General features: G+C 35.8%; 1 protein-coding gene across 2 annotated transcripts in view; it reads left to right on the top strand.

Annotated features, from left to right (window-relative positions):
• LOC107558288 (phospholipid phosphatase 2-like) overlaps positions 1-24783 on the top strand; it is a 29171-nt gene that overhangs the window by 1914 nt on the left and 2474 nt on the right. For both annotated transcript variants that reach the window (XM_016241930.1, XM_016241929.1), the window contains exons 2-5: positions 18748-18899; positions 21804-22066; positions 23430-23487; positions 24029-24205. In XM_016241930.1, the coding sequence (XP_016097416.1) occupies positions 18748-18899; positions 21804-22066; positions 23430-23487; positions 24029-24205 (650 nt within the window). The remainder of the gene's footprint in view (positions 1-18747; positions 18900-21803; positions 22067-23429; positions 23488-24028; positions 24206-24783) is intronic.

Raw genomic sequence — 24783 nt, 5'->3', positions numbered from 1 at the left:
TGTGTGTGTGTTTGTGTGTGTGTGTGTGTGTGTGTGTGTGTGTGTGTGTGTGTGTGTCTGTCTATCTATAGAACTCTCTCTCTCTCTCTAAGTTACCCTTAGTGACTGGGGTATATACCGTATTAGGTAAATATTGAGCAATATAATGCCTGAAGTGTTACATTTATATCTAGTGTAACGTTCCTCCCGAGTGTTAACTGATAAGTGACAACTCTGTATTTCGTCCCAGAGCAACAAAAGAAGAAATGACAGAAACATACCAAGATTGGGTGGAGAAATCTGACATTGAAAATTATTCTGAATATCGTGTCTCCCTCGCTAATGTATATGATGGTTACATCCAGAATAATACTACTGTGCTAATGTTATGTGAGTATGATAATCATTCACTACCATGGTACACAGTGGAGTCCAAAAGTCTGGGGTCACTATTGAAAATGCATGTATTTTACATTCTTTTCTAACTTAATACTAACATTTTCATTACGAATTATTTATGGCATGATGATCATGATTTCAGTTGTTCCAGAGAGCATCTTGAGCTTCAGTGGAAGCAGGAAAATCTGTTTGCGTAACAGGAGTGACATGATCAATGTCACTAGTTTGCTTACTTGTTTAGTAACCAAGAAATACAGCACAATCATTCAGTTTACATCAAAACTAGATTCTTTGTATTACACTGTCTCATCAATCAATAATTTGACCTTCTGATAAAATCATTTATAAATCCTTACACCGTGGAGCTTTTCATAAGTTCGGAGCTTGTTCACACATGCAGTGCTTTATTGGACAGTCTTACAAAAGAACTGGCACTCTTTATTTCCATAATGATTAGTTCAGATGTAGCAGTCATAACTCTGGATGACGTTCTCCTTACTTTTTCACACTTCTACCTTTCAAATGGTCTCTATGCTGGTATATCTTTGACTTGAACTGTTTGTTGTGAAGATTCTGCTTTATATTTCCCCACTAACTATTATGAGGCAGCACATAATAACACCTGTAATGTTACACCGGTGAATTGAACCATGCAAGCATTATCTGATGCACTCAGCTGTATCCTCTGAAGCATAAATCATCACCGTAACAATGGCGACCTTTAGGAGTGTCTCCTTCAATGCACGATTACAGCTGAGGTGAACAATGCCTTCTACGTACTGCAGCTCAAACAGTATATGCTCCAGTTCGTCTGTGTGGTCTGTCCAGATGACTCCGCACAGAGTGAAGAACATTTGTAAATCAGTCTCACTCGGTTCACTTTAGCGTGAGTCAGATTTACATCCGGGAAGTGTCCATTAACAGCTGCCAGGATTGGTGTGTTGGGATCTGTTCAGTTAAAGCAATAGCTCACGTGAAAATGGCGATTCTGTCATCATTTGCATCCAAATATGACCAAAAAGAACAATAATAGCACTGTAAATATAGCCGTGTGACTTATGCACAATATTGCAAGTGTTCGCAAAAATCCTTATGATAGGTTTAACTATGGCAAATGGTTAGATTTTCAGTCTGTTCCTCACACAAAGCGAACAAAATGCTTCAAAAGACTTGTGTTTGAATTGTGTGAACTGCTTTTATACAGAGTGCAACAGTGTCTGTGCACTTTTCAGCGACCTTGGTTCTGGAAGTATTTTTGCCATCCTTTTCAACAGGGATTTAAAAAAAGTCTTTGTTAAAGAGTTATAAGCACTAAACTAACCAGCTACAAGGTGAATCACAACATTGCAAACTTTGACTTGAAGCAGAAAACTTGAAAATCTGACAAAGGTACAAGACTATGGCTTTAATGAAGGAAAGAACTACAATGCAGCACGCAAATTACATATATTAAAAATGGTAGAGAATTATATAAAACTATTGATTTAAAGGGATAGTTCATCCAAAAATGAGAATTCTCTCATCATGTATTCACCCTCAAGTTGTTCCAAACCTGTACGAGTTTTTTCTTCTGTAGAACACAAAAGAAGATATTTTGAAGAATGTTGTAAGAATGCAAGCCGCTGACGGTAGCCATTGACTTCCATAGTATGGAAACAAAAATATGGAAGTCAATGGCTACCATTAACTGTTCATTTTTGGGTGAACTATCCCATTAAAGATGCTGTATTATATATAGAAACAAGATATTTTATGTTTATTGCAAAATGTGCATATATATGAAAATATTTAAGTAGTGAGAGACTAATATTTCTGGAACTAATGATTTATTTTTCATTGTGGCACTCTGATTGGTGCAGAATTTTGTTTTTTAATAATTCCACATGAATATTTAAAAAAATAAGTTGGACAGCGTTTTTCCTGGCTCGAAATGAGGCGGAGTTGGTACCGTCCTGATCATATGCACACATTGTACCCACCCTTCAACTGGCTTTTAGTTTTTTTAGGTGTTCTAATAATTAGATGATTGAAGAAAATGACAATTATAACGTTTATAAAAAGCTAATACATTTTACAAAAACAAACCTGTTTAACAATACATTAAAATACAACATGACAGCTAAAAGGGACCCTTTGATACTAAGCTAATTGTTACACCTGATTAATATTCCTCAAGTAAACATTCTTTATCGTTATGAAAATACCCCACATTTCATGAAAATCACATACAAACCATATACTATAGTAATCGCGCGTATATTAGCTTCATGTAGAAATGTTTCTCTGGGTTTGTTGTGGACGGAACAGAATGAAGAAGTTTAATGGAACCTTGTCTTCGGAAGAGACCGGATGGGTTATGAACGCATAATATGAGTGACATATCAACAGCGGCACAAAATTAAACTGAGGTGGCCGCCTCATAATTCTCTATTGCAGGAAAAAAAAAACCTGTTGAAATAATGCAGACTGACGGCTTCAACAAAAGCATATACCATCGATTAACAACCTTGTAGCTCACAGAAGGTATGTCTTTAATGGTAAGTTATTGTTAAAATTTAATTCCCATGCAGAGAAAATGTATGTGATTTATTTATTTAAAAATTTTTTTGCTTCCAGAACCATACTGCTGCAGTTTTGGCCTTTATTTTTATTTTTTTATTTATTTTTGTATTTCTTTTATTTGAATGAATAGCAACAAAATTAAAATTTTTGGCTGAACTTTTACCTTAAAACAAATGTAAACAAGGCAAATGTCCATATGGAGAGCAGAGATTGACCGTGTGAATGATATTTCCTCGCAGTGTGGGTGTGGCCTACAGGTAAAGCCCACCTGTGCCTTTCAGTGGGAAGACAAACTCAAACAAAGTGGGCCGAAGCAATGAATCCCATGCTTGTGTTTGTCTGTGCGTTCTTGCAGTGCTGTTTGCATCTGTAAATGTGCTGCGACGGTGCGTGTCCAGGCTTGCTGTAGAATCAGGTCTGTGCAAGTTCAGCTTCGGGAAAGTCTCACGCTATTCTCTGCTGTCAACACCAGAGAAGGACTGCTCATCCCCATTTACACGTCTGTCCAGACGATTGCAAATATTTGTGCATGTGTCTGGTTATCCGGACTGGCCGATGGGGCAGAGGGGGAGAATAAGTGTGCAGTTTAATGCAAAAACTCCTCATATACTTAGATTAAAGTAGGGCTGCACAATTAATAGAAATACAATTATGATATGGCTTAGTGAGATTTAATTAAATCAATAAATGTGCTGCTTGTTTCAGAGTGAAGCGAGCAGCTTGTGATCCAGTGTTTTCAATGTCTCAGATGGACATAAAACTATCGTCCCAACTTTAAAATAAGAAGTACTTCCAAACCATACAGTTTTCCACCAAAATAAAAGCTTTACCATTTCAAAATTAAGAAATTAAGACAGCAATAATATTGGTATTGTAATTTTACAGTACTGTAAAAAAAAAAATCTTAATTAAAATAAAATGTATCTTTTTTACAGTGAAATAGCAATAATATTATTTCTTGTTTTATTATTCCATATAATAATAATTATTATTACATAAAATATTAAAACAACAAAAAAGTTAATATTGATGTATAATTACAACATTTTTGCTAAATTGTGCAGCCCTACAAACAAGCACAGAAAACCTGGTGTGAGTTTTTTTTTTTCTACATCCCTAAATCCCCAAATCATGCATTCATAGACCATAGAGCCAAATCTTGATATTTGAGGCTGGACTATTAAATTGCTTATAATTGCTGAAATAGGAGATGTATGTGGAAATTTCTCCCTTCAGATCAGAAGGATATTGTTCATTTTTGGCTGCAAAATTGATTTGTAGCCCAGCTCAGGTGCTAAAATTCCATGATTATGGTTTATCTCTGCTAGACCAGCCTTTCTAGACTAGTTCACGGCTCATTGGTAGGCCTTTGTGGGGTTTGGTAATGGAAAATCTGCAGCGGTTGGATTGGCAGTTTGCATTGTTTGTGACATTTGAGTAAATCCTCAGACGTTCACACCCCTCAGAACCTCATACACGCACGTCAGTGGCTGTAGAAACATTTCAAAGCTCTTCATACTGAAACTGGAAGACAAAAGATCAGATTTCAAATCCTGAATGTTCCATTAAAGCTTCACTCTTAAAAATAAAGCCGGTTTTCACTGCGATGTAATAGAAGAACCATTTTTGGTTCCCCAAAGAACCTTTCAGTGAATAGTTCTTAAAAACACGATCTTTTTTTTCTACTATATAAGGAATGGAAATATTCCATGGATGTAAAAGGTTCTTCATGGAACCATAGATGCCAATAGAGAAGCTTTATTTTGAAGAGAGGTGTGCAGGGATTTATGGCAGTGAAGCTTCATCTCTATGGCTTGATGTCCTCTTTTCTTTGATGCATCAACAGTTTTTGTGTTTAGCTCATAAAGTCCTTCACTGGATGCACAGGATTGAGTCTCTGCTCTTGCCTTTCTGTTTCTTATGTCCCATGATTCCCACGACTTATTGGAAATGCTCCATCTACTTGAAGTATGTATAGAATTCACAAACATCCAAGCCTCCTTGAAAAATGCTAATTACAGGATTTCCTCAAACTATCTGGACTATAGAGTTGGATTAGAAGAAAATCTACCCTCATGTTGTTCCAAATCTGGGTGACTTTGCTTTGAAATATCTTGTTCTGCTGGAGAAAGAAGGTCATTTAGAATTTTGGAATGACATGAGAATAAATAATGACTACATTTTCACTTCTGATCCCTTTAATACTTTAAAAAATGTAATGTTCAGACGTGAGCTGGACCTGACAAGGTTTGCGTTGCTCCAAAACTCTTCTGTTTGCCTCGGATACACCCTGTGAATATTTGTGAGAAAGGTCTGTTTGTGATGGTCCAGTACAAGTTGTCATCAGCATATTGAATCAAATATTTAGTTTTATTTTATACGCACGAGGCTGAGCAGTGAGGACGAGCTCCTAACATTTGATTTGGAGTGTTTTGTTCTTCTCTCTCTGATTTAGTTTGGGACGGCCCAGCCAGATAACATCGGAAAACATGCCAAACTGATTTAACCAAAATCCTCTGATTATCAGAGAAGCTGTTGTGCTGGCGCTTAGAGGCTCCGTCTTTAATTCTTATCAGATGCTTTCCTTCCTTTACTTTTAAGCCATGCTTCAATTTCCACTCCTACATCTGTGCAAGTCTGTCAGATCGCTTCATATTCTTCACAGATGCCCATATTTCCTTGTTTAAATGTTCAAGCAGTTACAGTATGTTTGTGGGCAAAAAAAAAACGACAAATGATCAAATAATAGTACATACTAATAGGCTTTTGGTTTTGTTTCGTGTCACGCAAACTAATTTTGCAAACTATCTATACTATATTAAGTATGTACAATTAAGATTCCCACATCATAGTATGTTAAAAATAGCATGTCAAAGGTGCTCAGATGGTGTATGATGTCCATATTTTGTGCATTCATGGAACAGGTGTTAAGGAAGTAAATAGTCAGTTCTGACTACATGAAAAATGCAAGGCCTCCAAGCTCAAAAGTTTGAGTTTGGTAACCTTTTTTAATGCTTTGCTCTTATGCTCAACAAGGCTGCATCTATTTGATTAAAAAACAGTATAAACATTCATTTTGTTAAATACTATTACAATTTAAAATAAATGTTTCATATTTAAATGTTGTAAAATGTAATTTATTCCTGTGATGCGCAGCTGAATTTTCAGCATCATTACTCCAGTCTTCAGTGTCACATGATCCTTCAGAAATCATTCTAATTTGCTGCCAATCAATTTCTGATTATTATTAATGTTGAAAACATTTGTGCTGCTTCATATTTTAGTGTAAACCTTGATACATTTATTTTTTCAGGATTTTTTGATGAATATAAAGTTCAAAAGGACAGCATTTACTTGAAATTGCAGTCTTTTGAAATAATATATTGTTTTTACTGTCACTTTTGATCAATGCATCATAATGCATATTTGCTGAATAAAAGCATCAATTAAAAAAAAAAAAACTTACTGACCCCCAACTTTTAATGTTTTAACTTTGTGTTTAAACTTAAGTAAAAGTACATTTGAAAGTGATGAATTTAGTTAGATGTGAACTTGCTAACAAAGCTAATGTGAACCGTTCATAGCAAAGGGGTTTGTGATCTCAAGATGTGGCCGTATCTCTCAAATACTACAAACTCCCTGCTAAAAGAACTGATTAAACTAGCTTAAGCATTACCTGGTTTACAGCCTGACCAAACTGATGTTTAGCTAGTCAGACAACTTGTTTCTCAGGCTAATAAATGGCCCAAACTATTTTAAAACTAGCCAACCAGACCAGCCAGACCAGCTTATGCTGACATCACAGAAGTACATACTTGAATGTGTAGTATAGAATGCATTAGTAGGCTGTGTTTTAGGGTTAAAATAATCTGTGTTTGTGTGTGTGTGTGTGTGTGTGTGTGTGTGTGTGTGTGTGTCTGTCTTGTTTAGTAGAGTGAATGAATCTGATAATCAGGTCTGTCTTCACTCTGTTGAACATTCAGAATGCATGAAACAAAACCACAGACCACATGACAGACGGAACGAGGGATCAGAAGAGAGCAGGAGAGATGTGGGTGGTGATATTTGGAGATGAGGGAAAGAAAGAAAGAAAAAGATAGGAACAGGCTGAGGTAAGGAGGGAAAGAAAGGAGGACTGGAAGAGGGAAGGAGTATGTCCTGTCCTGTGTGGATTAGATGTGTCAGGTTTAACGCCAAGTTCTGTGAGCACATACCACTGAGTATTACTCACACACACACACACACACACACTTACACTTTCACGCTCTCTCTCTCACACACACACACACACACACACACACACACACACACACTCACACTCCCTCTCACCCCCACACACTCACACTCACTCTCACACACACACATGCGCCACGAACCTTTTGCTAACGTTCCTGTTAAGTTTTTTTCTGAATGTTCTCTAACACTCTCGCGCTCTCTCTCACACACACACACACACTCTCGCGCTCTCTCACACACACACACACACACTTTCACGCTCTCTCTCTCTCTCTCTCTCACACACACACACACACTTTCACTCTCTCTCTCACACGCACACACACACTTTCACTCTCTCTCTCACACACACACACACACACACACGTGAGTAGATCAAGAACTGAAAGAAACGTTTGAATCTAACTGTTGAGGAACTATACTGTTCTAAAACCTAGTGAGCGTCCTGTGTAGGCAGAATTTTAAAACATCATAGGTGGTAAGAAAGTTCAAGTTAAAATTTTGGAACAGAGCTATAGAATACAGTTCTTCTGAAGGTTCTGTAGTTTCAAAGACGTTCTTGATGTCTCAATACAGGTTCTTTTGATCAGTGTTTTGGTTTCTAGGTTCTTTAAAGCACCAGAATGTAGATGGTTTTCTAAAGACCTGGGATAGAAAGTTATTTGTGGAACTTTAAAAGGTACTGAAATTAGACAGTTTGTGCCTCTTTGGTTTTAAATGGAACTTCTTTTGGCAAACGGCAGTGTTTCTGAGGTGGATCTGACGTTTCTATCGGACTGTTTATTAATTTGGTTAATTCGAGTCATGTGATTTTAATCAAAAGGATTTTGGGGTATATAATGGTTATCTTTTTGATGTGTTTGTTATGATGAAGAGCCATTGCGCTCAACACTCCCAAGGTGAGAATTGAAAAAATTTGAATTTTTTTTTTTTTTTTTTTTTAAGAACTGTGCCTTTTTTTTTCTTCCAGTTTATTTGATCAATTTATTTATTTGATCAAAAGTGACCATAAATACATTTGTAATGTTATTAAAGATTTCTATTTCAAATAAATGTTTTCTCTTCTTCAAATAATCATGAAAATATAAGGGTTTCCACAAAAATATGAAGCAGCACAACTTTTTTTTTAGCATTGATAATAATCAGCAATGTTTCTTGAGCAGCAAATCAGCATATTTGAATGATTTCTGAAGGATCATGTGACACTGAAGAGTAATGATGCTGAAAATTCAGCTTTGATTCACAGAAATACATTTGAAAATATATATTCAAATAGAAAAGTTATTTTAAATTCTAATAATATTTCACAATATTACAGTTTTTACTGTATTTTTGATCAAATAAACGCAGCTCGCTCTTTGTGAATGTAGTTTCTTATGCAGTAATCCTGAATGACTTCCTCTCTGTTATCATCGTTCACTCAGTCCTCTCTTTTACACAGCAGAAGTTAAATGTTTTTTAAGTTTGCTTCATCCCGTCTAACCTGTGCTGAAGCGGGTCACGGCCTCACTGTCTTCTGTCCAGCTTATTTTCTTCTTGCTAAACAACAACTGCTGCAAAAAAAGCTAATATTTATCCAGGGTCACTGAACGATGTTTGTTGTGTAGTGACCTCTTTTAAAACCCTTCTCTCCGATTGGTGCAGAGACTCTGTCTGTTAGTTACTCAGTGTTTCAGTGTCAGCATGACGGAAGTCACACAGATTGACCCTCTCAGCATGTCCGATTCTAAAGTTCATTGAGAAGCGCGTTGGGGTTTTTGTGTTTTCTCTAAATAGTGGAAACATTCAAAGCATGCACACTCGAATAAAACCCAAAACTTAAGTTTCTGCCCTTAGGTTTCTGGTCTCTACACTCTTAAAAATAAAGGTGCTTCACGATGCCATAGAAGAACCTTTTTGTCTAAATGGTTCCATAAAGAACCTTTAACATCTGAAGAACCTTTCTGTTTCACAAAAGCTTCTTTGTGGCGAAAGAAGGTTCTTCAGATTATAAAAAGGTAAGAAGGAGATGGTTCTTTAAAGAACCTTTGACTGAATGCTTCTTTGTGGAACCAAAAATGGTTCTTCTATGGCATCGCTTGAAGAACCTTTTGAAGCACCTTTATTTTTAAGAGTGTAGATATGTATTCAGTGTAAATTTGTGGGTTTCTGTTTCGTTTGGCTAACTACTAATAAAATATGCAAATGTAAATTGGCATTGAAAAGCCTCAATGAGATGAAGTCTGATAGACTGATAAGAGTTCATAATAGTGTATGATGAGTGTTGACTTCAGCTCTTCTTTCTGCTTGTCTTTTAAATGTTGGGAGGTCATTATCCTTTAATTGTGCTTCATTAGAGCACTTTACATTTATAATATGTCAGAATATGTCAGGACTTGTGATGTTGAGGAGGGCAGCATGTTTGAAACAGCTTTCATCAATCTGAGTGAAGTGACTTAACTGCAGTTCAGTGTATGTTTTGTTCTGTCTTCTTCCTGTAATTTCCTCTGACTTAGCTTGTGCATTCTTTTAGACCCTGTCTCTTCATATATTGCGTTGTCTTTCTTTGAAAAAAGGAAGTCTCTTTTTTTTTCATTTAAAGTAAAATATCAGGGTCAATCCTGGGTAATATTTGATATGTGTAAATGATTCCTCAAATCTTGCAGTCGTGCTGTTACTTTACTAAGTGATTAGACGTAAAATATTTGCCTGGTAGTCATTATCATGTGCAGTGAAACACCACTAATATTGTCTTTAATACATGTGTGAACTTTTGAAACAGTGGGTGTACATTCTGTCATCATATTTTGATATTATGCAGAGGCCACACAATGTTTTCTTTCAGCGGCTGTGGGCAGTGTCTGCAGTTTTGTGTGAAAATGACACTGATTCCCGTCCAAAGAGACAGTGAGATTTCACAAGCACACATCCAGCTCATAACTCAAGGGTTTTGAGACTCAGGGTTGCCATGAAATATAATGGAATTTTAAAATGGTTATTTACAAGTTATTTACATTTACTGTAATAAATATATAGTACCTGACAAAGACTTTGGGGTCAGTAAAATATTTTGGTTACACTTTATTTTAAGGTCCAATTCTTGCTATTAACAAACCATTAACTATGACTTTGGCCTCAATAAACTCCTAATTTATGCTCATTAATAGTTAGAAAGGTACTAGTTTAGGTATTGGGGAGGATTAGGGATGTAGAATATGGTCATGCAGAATATGTGCTTTATAAGTACTAATATGTTAATAATATGCATGCTTATAAGCAACTAGTTAACATGAGAATCAGTCCATATCACTAAAGTGTTAACGTTTTTTTTTAAGAAGTCTCTTCTGCTCACCAAGGCTGCAAATGAAATGACAGTAAAATCGGCAAAATAGTAAAAATATTATTACAATTTCAAATAAGTGTTTTCTATTTGAATATATTTTTAAATATTTTATTCCTGTGATGCAAAGCTGAATTTTCCGTCACATGATCCTTCAGAAATCATTCTAATATGCTGATTTGCTGCTCAAGAAACATTTCTGATTATTATCAATGTTGAAAACCGCTGTGCTGCTTCATATTTTCGTGAAAACCATGATAATTTTAGGATTTTTTTAATAAATAAAAAGTTCTAAAGAACAGCATTTATTAGAAATAGGAATTTTGTGTAACATTCTAAATGTTTTTACTGTCACTTGATTAATTGGATCAATGCATCCTTCCTAAATAAAAGCATTAATTTATTTCAAACAAAAGAAAAGAAAACTTCATTAAAGCTAGTGTTTATTAAATCCAAGCCATTCCAAAATGATGAATAAATTAGTTTAAGCAAATTAGAAGCTGATGCAAGAGCTTTTTTTCAGTCATGGCTCATCATATTTTGCAATCTTCTGCAAGATTTTTCTCATCTCTGTCTCAGCCAGCATTCCTGTTGAAATGCTGTCATATCACTTTATCATTCCAGCGTGGCGGCACTTTCTCTCTCTAGTTTTCCATCATTGTAAAACCTTCATTTTGACTGAATGCAGCCACATTCTCCAAGTGATTGTGAAAGAAAACGAGTTCTCGTAAAAATTCTCTTAAATTTGAGTCTTTTTTAAAAATCTCTTTGGCTGCTGTTAAACACAGATACTATTGTGATATGATGTGTATTTTGGCTTTGTTGAGCCTGGGAAGACCAATAACATGTATAATTTCAAATTTCTCTGGCCATGGGAAACGCAGAACAGAGTCAAAGGCCACAAGGATAGCAAACTCTATCCAGTTGTGAATTCTTGGCTGTTTATTTTATCTAATTTCATCCTGGCTGAAACATGCGGACCAGATGACAGGCCCCAAGACAATAGCGCGTCTTATTCCATGAGTTCGGACCCATGCGAGCGCGAAGACAAATTATCCTTTGGCGCAGATCCTGATCACTCGGCACTGTAATAACTTCAAAATATGCCTGCCATGCAGTCGATCCACTATAAGGCCAGAGCTGTGTGTGAGTTTTGCTCTCCGGGGAGGAATTACCAGGAACTCAACGTGACCTTCAGGACAAACCATTGCGGCGAATAAGAAACAAGCTAATCTCTTGTGAGTACAGAGGCGGGCAGTTTGTTTTGAGACTCTATTGATGGTTTTCTGCGCCGGAGTGACATTTAGATTAATTTAATGACAGTTTGAGAATATTTTGATAAAGTCCCCGACTGGAGTTGGATGGAGGGATTTCATTAAAATGCATGCAGAAGTAACAAGCAAGAACTTCATATGCCAGAAACAAACAATTTACACAAGTATGCAAACACTAACATTCAAAAGTTTGAGGTCAGTAAGATTTTCTTTTTTCTTTTTTGAAAGCAATCTTTTTTTTTTCCCCAGCAATGATGCATTAAATTGATCAAAAGTGACAGTAAGGGCATTTATAATGTTACAAAATATTTCTGTTCCAAATACATGCTGTTCTTTTGAATTCATAAAAGAATCCTGAAAAAAAATATACACCTGTTCTTTGTGGTTTCCACAAAGATTCATGACTGAAATTAAATGTTTCTTGAGCAGCATATTAGACTGATTTCTGAAGGATCATGTGACACTGAAGACTGGAGTAATGATGCTGAAAATTCAGCTTTGATCACAGAAATAATTACATTTTAAAATATATTCAAATAGAAAACAATTATTTTAAATTTTTCACAATATTACAGTTTTTACTGTATTTTTTAGACTTATTTCAAAAACATCAAAATCATAGCAATTCCAGACTTTTGAAGTGAAGTGTACGTAGTTAATGTATGTTTAGGCTTTCATTTTTGAGATATGCTATAGTGATGTGCTAATATAATCTTTAAGTAGTTCTTTAATGAGTGTTGCTTGTTGAAGTTCAATCTTCATGTAATGTGAATGGACATGTTTTATCTCTCTCGGTGGAAAGAGGAAAGTTAAAACAGATGTATGTTCTGAGTCAGCGGCTGATTTAAAACATCATTCACTTACGGTAAATGACTTGAGATGCCCATATCATAACACTATGTTCTGATTGAAAAGACATGTGAGGTGTGTTTTGTTTTGTGCCAGCTACATTTCGCCTGGATGCGTTTTACAATGCGTTTTAGCCAAGAGTGATGTGTGGACCAAAATTTTCATCAAACCATCCTTATCATATCCTACCCTAAAACTAGAAAGAAATGAACCCAGTCTTAATCATAAAATCTGAATGGTTGATACAAATGTTGTTCCAAGAGCATGATTATAATCACTGTAAGAACCAAAACTCTATGCAGGAATGGGATTGCTTGATTTCATGCATGCATATCAGAATGCCAATCATAATGTAATACAAGTATGCATTGCATTCTCATTAACTTAAACAGTTAGCGCAGTTGTCGTTGCTAGGAAACGCTTGTTTTGTTTACTGTGTGGAGACATGCTGAAATTGCGTTTGGTCTCAAACTTTCCTGAGGATGGTACTCCCCTAGTTATGCTTGGAGACTTCAACATCCACCTAGATATTCCTCAGGCTGCAGACTTCCACACTCTGCTTGCCTCTTTTGATCTCAAGCGAGTGTTAACTACGGCTACTCACAAATCAGGCAACCAACTGGACCTTATTTACACATGACACTGCTCCACTGATCATGTGCTGGTTACTCCACTGCACACCTCGGATCACTTCCTCCTCACTCTTAACTAGGGATAGACCGATATGAAAATTTTGGCCGATACCGATAACCGATTATTCTTTATTTTTGAAAAACCACCACTGGCTCTGCACCCCTTTACCTAAATTCATTACTTCAGAGTTATGTGCCTTCTAGAAGCTTGCGTTCTGCAAGTGAACGACGCATTATTGTGCCATCTCAGAGAGCCACAAAATCACTTTCACAGACTTTTTCATTAACTGTTCCCTCCTGGTGGAATGACCTGCCCAAATCAATCCAAGCAGCTGAGTCCTTAACCATCTTTAAGAAACGACTAAAACCACATCTGTTTCAACTTTATTTGACCCTATAACTCTAGCACTTTCTTTAAAATTTTAATTCTACTTTATCTATTTATCTTCTTTTTTTATTTAAAAAAACACTAGCTTTCTATTTTTTCTATTCTATCTACTTGTTTGTCTTTGTGTTTCTATCTATCTATCCATCTATCTATCTATCTATCTATCTATATAAATACCTTGCTACATGTACTGCGTTAGGCTAACCGAGGCTTGTCATTTGCACTTACATATTGTTGCTCTTTTGTTAGTTTTGATTGCTTCTATTGTCCTCATTTGTAAGTCGCTTTGGATAAAAGCGTCTGCTAAATGACTAAATGTAAATGTAAACATGAGGACTTTACACCATTAAAGGAATAGTTCACCTAAAAATGAACATTTGCTAAAAATGTACTCATCCTCAGGTCATCCAAGATGTAGATGAGTTTGTTTCTTCATGGGAACAGATAGATGTTTCTATCAGCTGTTTGGACTCTCATTCTGACGTCACCCATTCACTGCAGAGGATCCATTGGTGAGCAAGTTTCTCCAAAGCTTTTTCCATGAAGAAACAAACTCGTCTATTTTGAAAATGTCATTTTTGGGTGATCTGTTGCTTTAATGACTAACCCTGACCTGTGGTTAAACCCAAAGATTTAAGTGTGGACACAAGTGTCCGTATTTAGCTGGAACACAATTCCCTCACAAAGTAGTTTAGGAGAAAATTCCACAAATTATAAAAAGATCCCATCTGGTGCATGTTTGTTTCAGGTGACATTAAACACACACACACAAATGACAAATGAAGTGAGACACCTGTTCAGATGGCGAGACAGGAACCTGTCTTTCTTCTACTACAGACAGACATTTCCTGATGCCTCAAAGATACTTCTGTAAGCCGAATATCATCATTTGTTGACATTTTGAAGAGCTCTGATTCTCTTGGACGTTTTGTTTTCCATCGTGGCCTCATGTGGCTGTATGTTCCTTCAAATATGATATCTGAATGCCCCATATATATATATATATATATATATTAGTATAACATGGTATGTTTCATGCTGGACCATTAGAAACCATTAGTACTGTGGGGCTGTGGTAGAAAAGAAATGGCATTAGAAATGTACTGTGGTATGGCAGTACAATGGTATTTTTTTATATCTTGGTACTGAATTATCATGCAATATTAATGAACCATTTGCATAATTTATGATATTATAGATGGTCTAAAAGTAGTATTATTATGATAACCATACGATTTTAGCATTTTTTAAAATATACTATTATAGAATTTATTGATATTTTGAATTAGCTTTTAATTTCATATTTTCAATATTCGTTTTGATTTAAGTTTAGGTGTTAGTAATTTAAAGTTTTTTGTCATTTTTTTTATTTTCATTTTTTTAAATTTATATTTATTAAGCTTCTTTTATTTCATTTTCACTCAATATTTTATTTTATTTATTAATTTTTATTTTTACTTTACTTTATAAAATTATGATATTTGAGTCATTGGTCAGCAGCGTTCCCAGAATCTGTTTATGTTGCTTTGTTTTTTTAACACGCTGTGTTTGTTAAATACTTTATTGACACAGTTATATAAATTACCTGACTGTATTTAGTGTGAATTTGTTCACATTTACATATTTGTTCACAATCTGTTTTTACTTGGCCTAAAAACAATGAAGAGTGATGCTTAAATTGAGATTCTCATTGTTTTTAGGCCACGTAAATACAGATTGTTATTTACATAAATTGTGCAATCTAAAATGTTATTGCCCTTTTAAATCACTGCAATGTAGAGAACTTCAAGTAACTTCACAACTACTTTAACTGCCTTTTAGAGGGTAGTTTGCCTGTAGTTGAACTACTTGTAATGATGAGTAGTCTGTACAGTCTGAACTCTGTTGTTGTGAGCGTGCTGCGATCCGCCTCCTCTGAGTTGGCAGCACCTCTGCCAGTGGAAATTTCCCGCACATGTACTCTTATTAAAAGCCAAACACTTGAACTCTGCCATCTGACTGCAATTCTCCATCAAATCCCACCCTTTATTTCTAAAGTGTTCAGTTTGAGATCTTTAGCTGCTCGTATCTCAGTTCTCTAAACTGCATCAGTGATCTTCTCCGAGAGTTTCACATCCCTCAGGTTAAACCAGTATTCAGCACGAGCCGTATGAGTGAATGTGCCGATCTAAGACAGCTCATCCATGTCACATTAACCATCAGGGTGCAAAAGGAAGAACTTGACCCTACTTGAAGAAGTTTTGTTTTCGTTCCCATGCTGACATTTAGACCCTTCATGCTAAATACCAGAGCTGCTCTAGAAATGTCTACATGTATCATGGCTAGTGCATGTTATGCTTTCTTTTTATTCAAAGTTGCAATCCTAAGTTTTTTATATTAGTACTTTTTATAATTGGTTGTAAAAACACTGTAACGTAACCCTTTAACAATAGTAAACACTGGTTGTTCTAAATAGGCAAAACTTGAATTGTATTTTGTTTTGGACACAGCCTTACAAGCAAGCAAGCAAACACGTTTCTTTTAAGCAAATCACTTTGTTTGGATGGTTAATTTTCAGTAAACTGATCCAAAAAATTATCAAATATAAAGTTTGTTTATTTACTCAGTTATATAGATGGCTTGACTGTATTTAATGTGAATTTATTTGAAAATGTAATGCTTTCATTACGAGCGATAATATAGTTTAAATTATGCGGCAATAAAAACAATCATGCAGTTGAGATTTGCTAAATAGTCTGTATCGCTTTACGTGAGTAACTGCTATCCTAATATGTTCATAATGTTTGGAAATAAATGAAAGGCTGTTGCCTGAAATAAACCAATTTGATCACCTCAACAAAAGGAACTGGAAAAATCATTTTCAAACAGGTTTCCCTCATCTTAGTTATCTTCATCTTGAACTTGTTATAATGGCGGGAGGTTTTGCTGTAGGTGACGTGAACGTTTTAAACCGAGGAAACCAAATGATACGGTCTCTTCAAACAAGAAGGAAGAGGGAGATGTGCAAAAGGCTGATAATGAAAAGAAGGAAGGGAGAAAAAATACTTTGAGAAGGAGGTTAAAGTTTGTTTTTACAGTCTTGACGTTCAGATAGAGATCTGATAAAGACTGTTCACCTGCCTTCGTGAATCTTTAAGGCTCTGAATATCCTGTGATAGTGGACGGTTGTGTTCCTAAAGGACCGTTTTACCTTCACACACATGATTTGAGAGTCTCATGTGAAGTAACATTTAACTTGTTCAAATCAAGGGCCGCATTACTAAAACGTGAGGTTCAAACCTTTCACAACTCAGCTGAATGTTATCAGTCTGAGTCAGAATGCGGCTCTGGTCCAAAATCTAGTAAACTACGTCAGCTACTGTAGGTTAATGGTGGTAACTGATGACTCTGCCTTCATTGACACAGTAAGGTTCTAATTAAAGTTTTATGAGTTCTCAAAAGACGACCCCCAAAGCTCATTGTCATCTCCTCGCATCCGTTAAAAGACAGCTTTCACAAGTCGTTGTGAAAATGTGTGCGGTTGCTGGTGCCATTGTCAATGTTATGAATGTAGGCCAGTTTTTTTACTTTTTACAGCCATCTGGGTTTATGGACATTTCCTTTTGTGCAAGAAAATGCTTGTGTTCTTTGTGTCTGAAAACAATGCTTGCTTACGCAACACAACCCGGGATTTCTTGATGGAACTAAAATGGGGATTTTTCTTGTTGGAAATAGATTGTGGGTGCACAGATGACCTAACAATGCTTCTTAAATCCTAAAATCCTTCTTAAAGAGAGAGTTCGCCCCCCCAAAAAAAAAGAAAATGAAAAAAAAAAAAATGCTTTGGAAGTCAATGGGGACCATCAACTGATAGGTTGCCCACATTCTTTAAAATATCTTCTTTTATGTTCAACAGAAAAAATTTATTCATATCGGTTTGGAACAACATGAGGGATTAGTGAATGATGACAGAATTTTCATTTTTGGGTAAACTATCTCTTTAAATAATTCTTTTAAATATAAAAGCCAAAAGATAATTTACTAAAACCCCAAAAATGCACTCTATGACACAAACATATAGTAGTCATGAAAGTGCTTAAACACTTCTGAACGTGAATTTCCTTGCATTAGATAAAATATAAGTGATATTATATTTTCCTAGATATTTTTTAAATGATCCTAGAGCTTGATCTCAAAAAATGTTACAATATTTTGTAATTATATTTGTTTTTTATTTGAATTTAAAAGCATTTTAATTTAACTTTTCTACATTTCTTTACTTAAACAACTTTTATAAATAAATCTTTAAACTGTAAAAGTTTTAAAAGTTTAAATTTGATCAATCTTTAAACTTGCTCTGACTCAGACCGCTTTCACTCTGTCATTTGGTGAAGTACATTTACTTCAGTGCTTGTGTGTGGATCCAAGTAATATAATATATGACTGGTCTCCAAGGTCCTGTTCCTGGGAAAGTTACCGTGGCTTTGGGAATAGAAAATATGTTGATGAACTTCTGAGATGAAGCAAATATATTTTACTCTGCCTTAATATTCCGAGATTATTTTCCCTCGACAGTCTGTGATAAATCTGATTGGCATCTTTGATGTTCGATGGGAAAAAGTGCTGTGTGGAATATTCAGGCTTTGAGAAACACCGATAGGGTTTATAAATACTCCCTCCCATGACATCAGATAGAAAAGATAGTGGAGTTGCACATGTTGGAGCCATAAATCAATGTTTTCCTGGTTACAAGATACTGTTGTGGGCATCCGTTGAAATGACATCTGGTGCCGTGACCCTGCCGATGATTCCCACTGACTTCCTGTGTCCAGACGGAAAGCAGAAGATTACCCAGCGTTGTGTTTGACATTTATGATTAGTCTGTGTCTCTTGATGTGGAAACCCTTCTGATGTGTTGCACACTAGCTGTGTCAGATTTCATATTCATATCTGTGTGTATCACAGAAATACTGATGAACTTGCATGTTGTCTGTTTCCTATTATAAAAGCATTTTTCTTTTTGTTCCCATGGAAAGTTCAACATAAGACATGCACTAGATGATTTGTTTTGATGTGTGTTACCAAGCCAGCCATCTGAGGCTAATAATAACGCTGTTGTTTGTGTTTCAGTGGCGATGCCGTTCATCATAATGACCATCATGTTCCGGCCGTACCAGCGTGGCATTTACTGCAATGACGAGACCATCCGTTACCCCTACAGACTAGACACCATCTCTCACAAAATGATGGCGGCTGTTACCATTTCCTGCTCCATCATTATCGTGAGTCTCCACCAATCAATCAGCTAAGCAACCATTAAAGCAGTAGTTCACCCAGAAATTTAAATTTGCTGAAAATTTAGTCACCCTCAGGCCATCCAAGATGTAGATGAGTTTGTTTCTTCATCAGATTTGGAGAAATGTAGCATCACATCACTTGCTCACCAATGGATCCTCTTCAGTGAATGGGTGTCGTCAGAATGAGAGTCCAAACATCTTATAAAAACATCACAATAATCCACACCACTCCAGTGTAATCAAGTTAACATCTTGAGAAGTGAAAAGCTGCATGATTGTAAGAAACTAATTCATCATTAAGACTTTTTTAACTTTGGAGCTTTGCTTCTGGCCAAAATCTGTAAGTCTATAATTCATAATAATGCTTCATCCAGTGAAAAAGTCAATTTCCTGTTGTTCTCTCACATCAAAATCCACCCACATATTTGTTAAGAACTGTTTTGGACTGTTTTCACTTGTAAATTATGCTTGATCTGTGCATATTTCTGGAGAAATCAATATTATAGATTATGGTATTATGGCCAGAAAAAACGGTTTGAAGTTAAAACATCTCGATGCATTTGTCGGAAATTGGAGCCTGTGTTGGAAAAAATGGATAGTGACTGTGAAGCTCCAAAAAGGACAAAAATTTACCATAAATGTAATCTAGAAGACCAAAAGAATCAAATTGTTTCATCAGTGATTCGGTCACAGTGGTTCTCATGTTATTGGTTCACTGAAGTCTGCTTATTCCTCACACAAAGCTATCGTATGAATTAGTTAGAATGTAGCACACAATTCAATAGGAAGCTACTTTTGTTGACTGTGTTGACAGATGTAACTTCAGTTCAAAGTGACCACATTTTTACCTTTATGTACCAAACATGAGGGTGAATATATAACCACAGAAATCACATTTTTGTGTGAACTATTCATTTAAGGAGCATCATAACTGGCTAAAAGGATTTGATATTGAACTACTTGGGAGAGCCAACCAGTTGCGGTAATTCTGAAATGAATCTATTGCATAATTTGGTTGCAAAAACATGCAGGTGGGTTTGGTATTGTGTCCACATTTTCTGAGAGAACATTGTAATTAGTTCAACATGATTCATCAGTGAGAATACAATTCAAAACATGAGTCATCTACATCACAGACTCATATGCTGACTTTCATTTACTCTCATTACTAAGAATGAATCTTTATGTAACAAATTTGATACACAATGGTAATACAATAGTGCGTTACATAACACATAGGTGCATAAGAAATTAATAAAAAATGTATGAGCTATTGCAATTTGTCCCCAAAGAACCTTTCAGTGATCACTTCTTAAAAGAACCACTTTTTCTTAGTGTGAAGAACATTTTAATAATCTAAAGAACCTTTTTCCAATAAAAATAACATTTTGTGGAATGAAAAGATTCCACGAATGTTCAAGGTTCTTCATGGAACCATCAATGCCAATAAAGAAGCTTTATTTTTAAGAGTGTGAAGAACCTTTTGTGGGATGGAAACATATTAATGTTTTCTTCATGGAACTATAGATGCTAATAAAGAACCTTTATTTTTAAGTGTATTACTCATTCACCCTAAGAAACCTTAAAGGGGTCATATGATGTTGCTAAAAAGAACATTATTTTGTGTATTTGGTGTAATGAAATGTGTTTATGCGGTTTAAGGTTAAAAAAACACATTATTTTCCACATACTGTACATTATTGTACATTAAAGCTCATCGGTCTGAAAGGCTGTGATTGGCCAGCTATCCAGTGCGTTGTGATTGGCCGAATACCTCAAGTGTGTGACTGAAATGTTAGGCCCCTTACCATATTGTGATGCCCTGTCCGGCCGGAGCGATGAGACAAAAACATTAAAACCCATTATAAACGAGGCATTCGTTGCATCCAGTGGGGACATAATTACGAATTATAATGACTTATACTGTCTTTTTACGAGTTGCGTTGCATCGCGCCGCGTAAACATAAAACCATGTCTGCATTTGTGATCAGAGAAATTACAAACAACAAGTGCTACTCTACACTGCTCAAAACTCACATTTGAATCGTCAGTGGCAAATCCTTTAAATATGAAAATGTACTTACAGTCTGAGTCAGAACGTAGTCATTGTAGTCTACTCTCCCAGGATCAGGAAACAGTCCTCCATAAAATGCGCTGCACACATCTGAATATTTGGTTTAAACTGTTCTGGAACAGTGTTGTAAATACAACTTAACCACTGATAGTCGTGTCCTCTTTTGGAAGGCCAAAAAAAATAGTTTAGCTTTCACAACGAAACACAGCGTCACACACGGCGGGCTAGAGTGAGGAACGGCCGGCGGGCTTGAGAACGGCGCGACCGGCGGATTTGACGAAGGAGCGTCCAGCGGGCTTGCGGCAACCACGTGTAATGACCCCGGGCTGGGAATCCGCTTCGTCCACGGTGAAAGCCGATCCGGCGATCCACTGTGTGAAGTTGATGTATCTCCTCAGCGACCAGCACGGATCAGCTCTAGGCATGACGAAGCGGATATCGTCCTCTTTTGGAAGGCCAAACAAAGTAGTTTCGCTTTCACAACGAAACACAGTGTCTTCACGACATGGCGGCAGCAACAATACTACAGCGAGAATAAAAGTTACGCCTTCTTTCTTTGCGTGAACATTTGGGCGGTGTTATGCAAATCTTCCCACATCGTGACGTAGACATGTGGGGGCGTGTTTAAATGAGCCGTTTTAGGCTCTTAACTTTTATAAAGAATATCTCTTTGGATTTGAGACTTTAGTCTTTGCAACTTTACAGATCGGCTTTATGCACCAAGAGCTTGTAACACTCCAAAGAGAAAGGAAAAATTGAAATCGCATCATATGACCCCTTTAAACTTAAAAATCGTGTTGTTTTCTCACTTGCAGATCACTTCCGGAGAGGCCTACCTGGTCTACACAAAACGTCTCTACTCCAATTCGAACTTTAACCAGTACGCTGCGGCGCTCTATAAAGTGGTGGGTACGTTTCTGTTCGGTGCGTGTGTGAGCCAGTCTCTGACCGATATGGCCAAGTACACCATCGGACGATTGCGGCCCAACTTCATGGCAGTGTGTGCTCCGGAAGTGTGTGAGGGCTACATGCTGGAGATCAACTGCACGGGAAACCCTCACAACGTGACCGAATCCAGGTACAGAAGCAGGGGACGAGAAGGGCCGGTGAAAGAGGTCGTAAACTGCTAACCTCACTTCCTGTATTTGTTTATATTTGTCACCTGTTGTTTCACTTCCTGTTTGACCAGTACATTTGTGCTTTCTTAGGCTTTGACCTTTGCAGTCCAAAGGTCTCACTTGAGTTCTCAAATGCCTTGTGTCCTCAAGAGACCTGAAATAATAATAGATTTGATTATACATGCACTAGAAAGTATGATCTTTCTTTTTTTTAAGGAACTATTTGAGTCCTGTAATCAATTAGGTTACATTTTTTTTATTATGATTTTAAATGTATTATTATTTTATTATTATTATTATCATTTGTAATCCTTTTCCTTTTAAAGTATAAATTAATGTAGATTAAAAAAATTTTTTTTTGTCTATTTGCTTTATTCAATTTTTTTTTACATTTTTATAATTTCTTCATCCCACACAGTGTTGTTATTTTTAACTAAAACTATTTAAAAATTGTTGTTGGTAATTTAAATAAAGCTGAAATCAAATAAATATAAATATTAGATGAAAAAAAGTAGAAATGACAACAGCATATAACAAAATTACTTAGACTTGTGCTTAAATGAAGAAAATAAAAGCTAAAAATATAAAAAAGTTAATTTAAAATATTTATAAATACTATAATAAATAATATAATAATAATAATCATTATTATAATAAATATATTAAATAATACTTAACACTTTTAACGAAGAATTGCTGTTATCAGTATTTTGCTGTCATAACCAATACGCTGTACATTATAGGTAACAGTGTTTATAATAATAATTTTTGGTTATTATATAAATGAGAAATGTGCCATCTCTGAGAGATGAAGATCATAGATCTGAATTTTGAAGATCAATAATTTACATTTTTAAGATTTTTACACGTATCACTAAACTGATTATCTCAGAGTAGGTTTAAAGGGATAGTTCACCCAAAAATATCATATAAAATATAGTGTAATTTGTGTTCCGAAGATGAACGAGGGTCTTATGTGTTTGGAACGACACGAGGGTGAGTAATTAATGACAGAATTTTTCATTTTTGGGTGAACTATCCCTTTAAGGTTAGTAGGTTTAGGTTTGAATATTATTACCAAACCGATCACATTCACATCATCGCACATCATACCAAAAGGCACTCGGAGGTCAAGGCTGTTATGAACATGCAATAAATATTTTAACACCGATGAAACATAGTATGAAAGTGAAGAATGACCCATAAATGTGTCATTCTAAATGATTCGTGGACTGTGAAAATGATTTTTCCCCCCCTTTCTCCTTGTATTGTTGTCTTGTATCTGTCCGATCCGTCCTTCCTCCGTGGATTGTGTTGTGCCAGGCTGTCGTTCTACTCCGGTCACTCCTCCTTCGGGATGTACTGCATGTTGTTTCTGGCGGTGAGTTGTCACAGTTGTCTTCCTCTCCTGCAATCATGCTGACACAGAAGACTTGTGTAGACAGATAAAGGAGAGCTCTCAGAGCAATAGGAAACACCACGGAGACAATAAACTATGACCTCAAACATTCCCAATGTCTCCAGCTTTAAATCAAGATAGTATATGGTGCTTAAAGGAACAGTACACCCAATAATTATAGCTCTGTTATCATTTACTCACCCTCATGTTATTTCAAACCTGCATGACTTTTTCTCTTCACAGCATGACAATTCTCATTATGTGTTCCAAACAAGAAAAAGGCATACAGGTTTGGAGCGGCATGAGGGAGAATGAATAGTTTTCTGGTTGCTTCACTCATGTCAAGACGTGTCTGTAGTGTAGTCAAGTCATATTCACACAAGGTGCTTTCCCGTATCTTTTAAGGAATTGCAATGACTTGCATTGATTTTCCTTCTACTGAACCCTCAAGACTGATTTTCCATTTTCTTCCCATATTCTCTTTTCAAGTATTGTGTAATCCCTCCTTGTTTCTCCTGTATAGCTGTATGTCCAGGCACGTATGGCATTCAAGTGGGCCCGCCTCCTCCGGCCCACAATTCAGTTCTTCCTGGTGGCCTTTGCCATTTATGTGGGTTACACGCGTGTGTCTGACTACAAGCACCACTGGAGCGACGTGGTGGTGGGTCTCCTGCAAGGGGCGTTGATCGCAGTCCTCACGGTGAGTGGGGTGAATCTCATGAAATGAAGAACAAATTATAAAACCATTATAGTTTGAATATAAAGAAAAGAAATCCTGTTTTAGAAACATTGGGATTTTTTTTTTTAATTGTGAAATTGTCCACGATTAAGCCCAAATAAAAAAAAAATACTGAAAAAAGAATAATGTGTAAGTAAGTATATAAATGTACTCAATGAGAATTTTTTTCCTCCACGTTACAGTAATTTTAATAGAATTTGGATGGAGAAATTTGATTATTTGTTAAAAAAATAATAATTTTAAGTAGTCATAGGAATAAAAAACAGGTCTTTATTTTGTTATTCCTGTACTATTAATATATATATATAAATGTATAATATTATATAAATCAATTTATATTAATAATTTTCAAATCAATTTAATTTCATATTTTATTATAATATATATATATATATATATATACAGTGCCGTGAAAAGGTTTTTGCCCCCTTCCTGTTTTTTTATTTTTTGCATATTTGTCACATTTAAAAGATTCAGATCATCAAACCAATTTTAATATTACGCAAAGATAATGCAAGTAAATACAAAATGCAGTTTTT

Source organism: Sinocyclocheilus grahami, unplaced genomic scaffold, assembly GCF_001515645.1.
Source record: "Sinocyclocheilus grahami isolate Dianchi unplaced genomic scaffold, SAMN03320097.WGS_v1.1 scaffold639.1, whole genome shotgun sequence".
Taxonomy (NCBI): Eukaryota; Metazoa; Chordata; class Actinopteri; order Cypriniformes; family Cyprinidae; genus Sinocyclocheilus; species Sinocyclocheilus grahami.
This window is presented reverse-complemented; position numbering and strand designations above follow the sequence as displayed.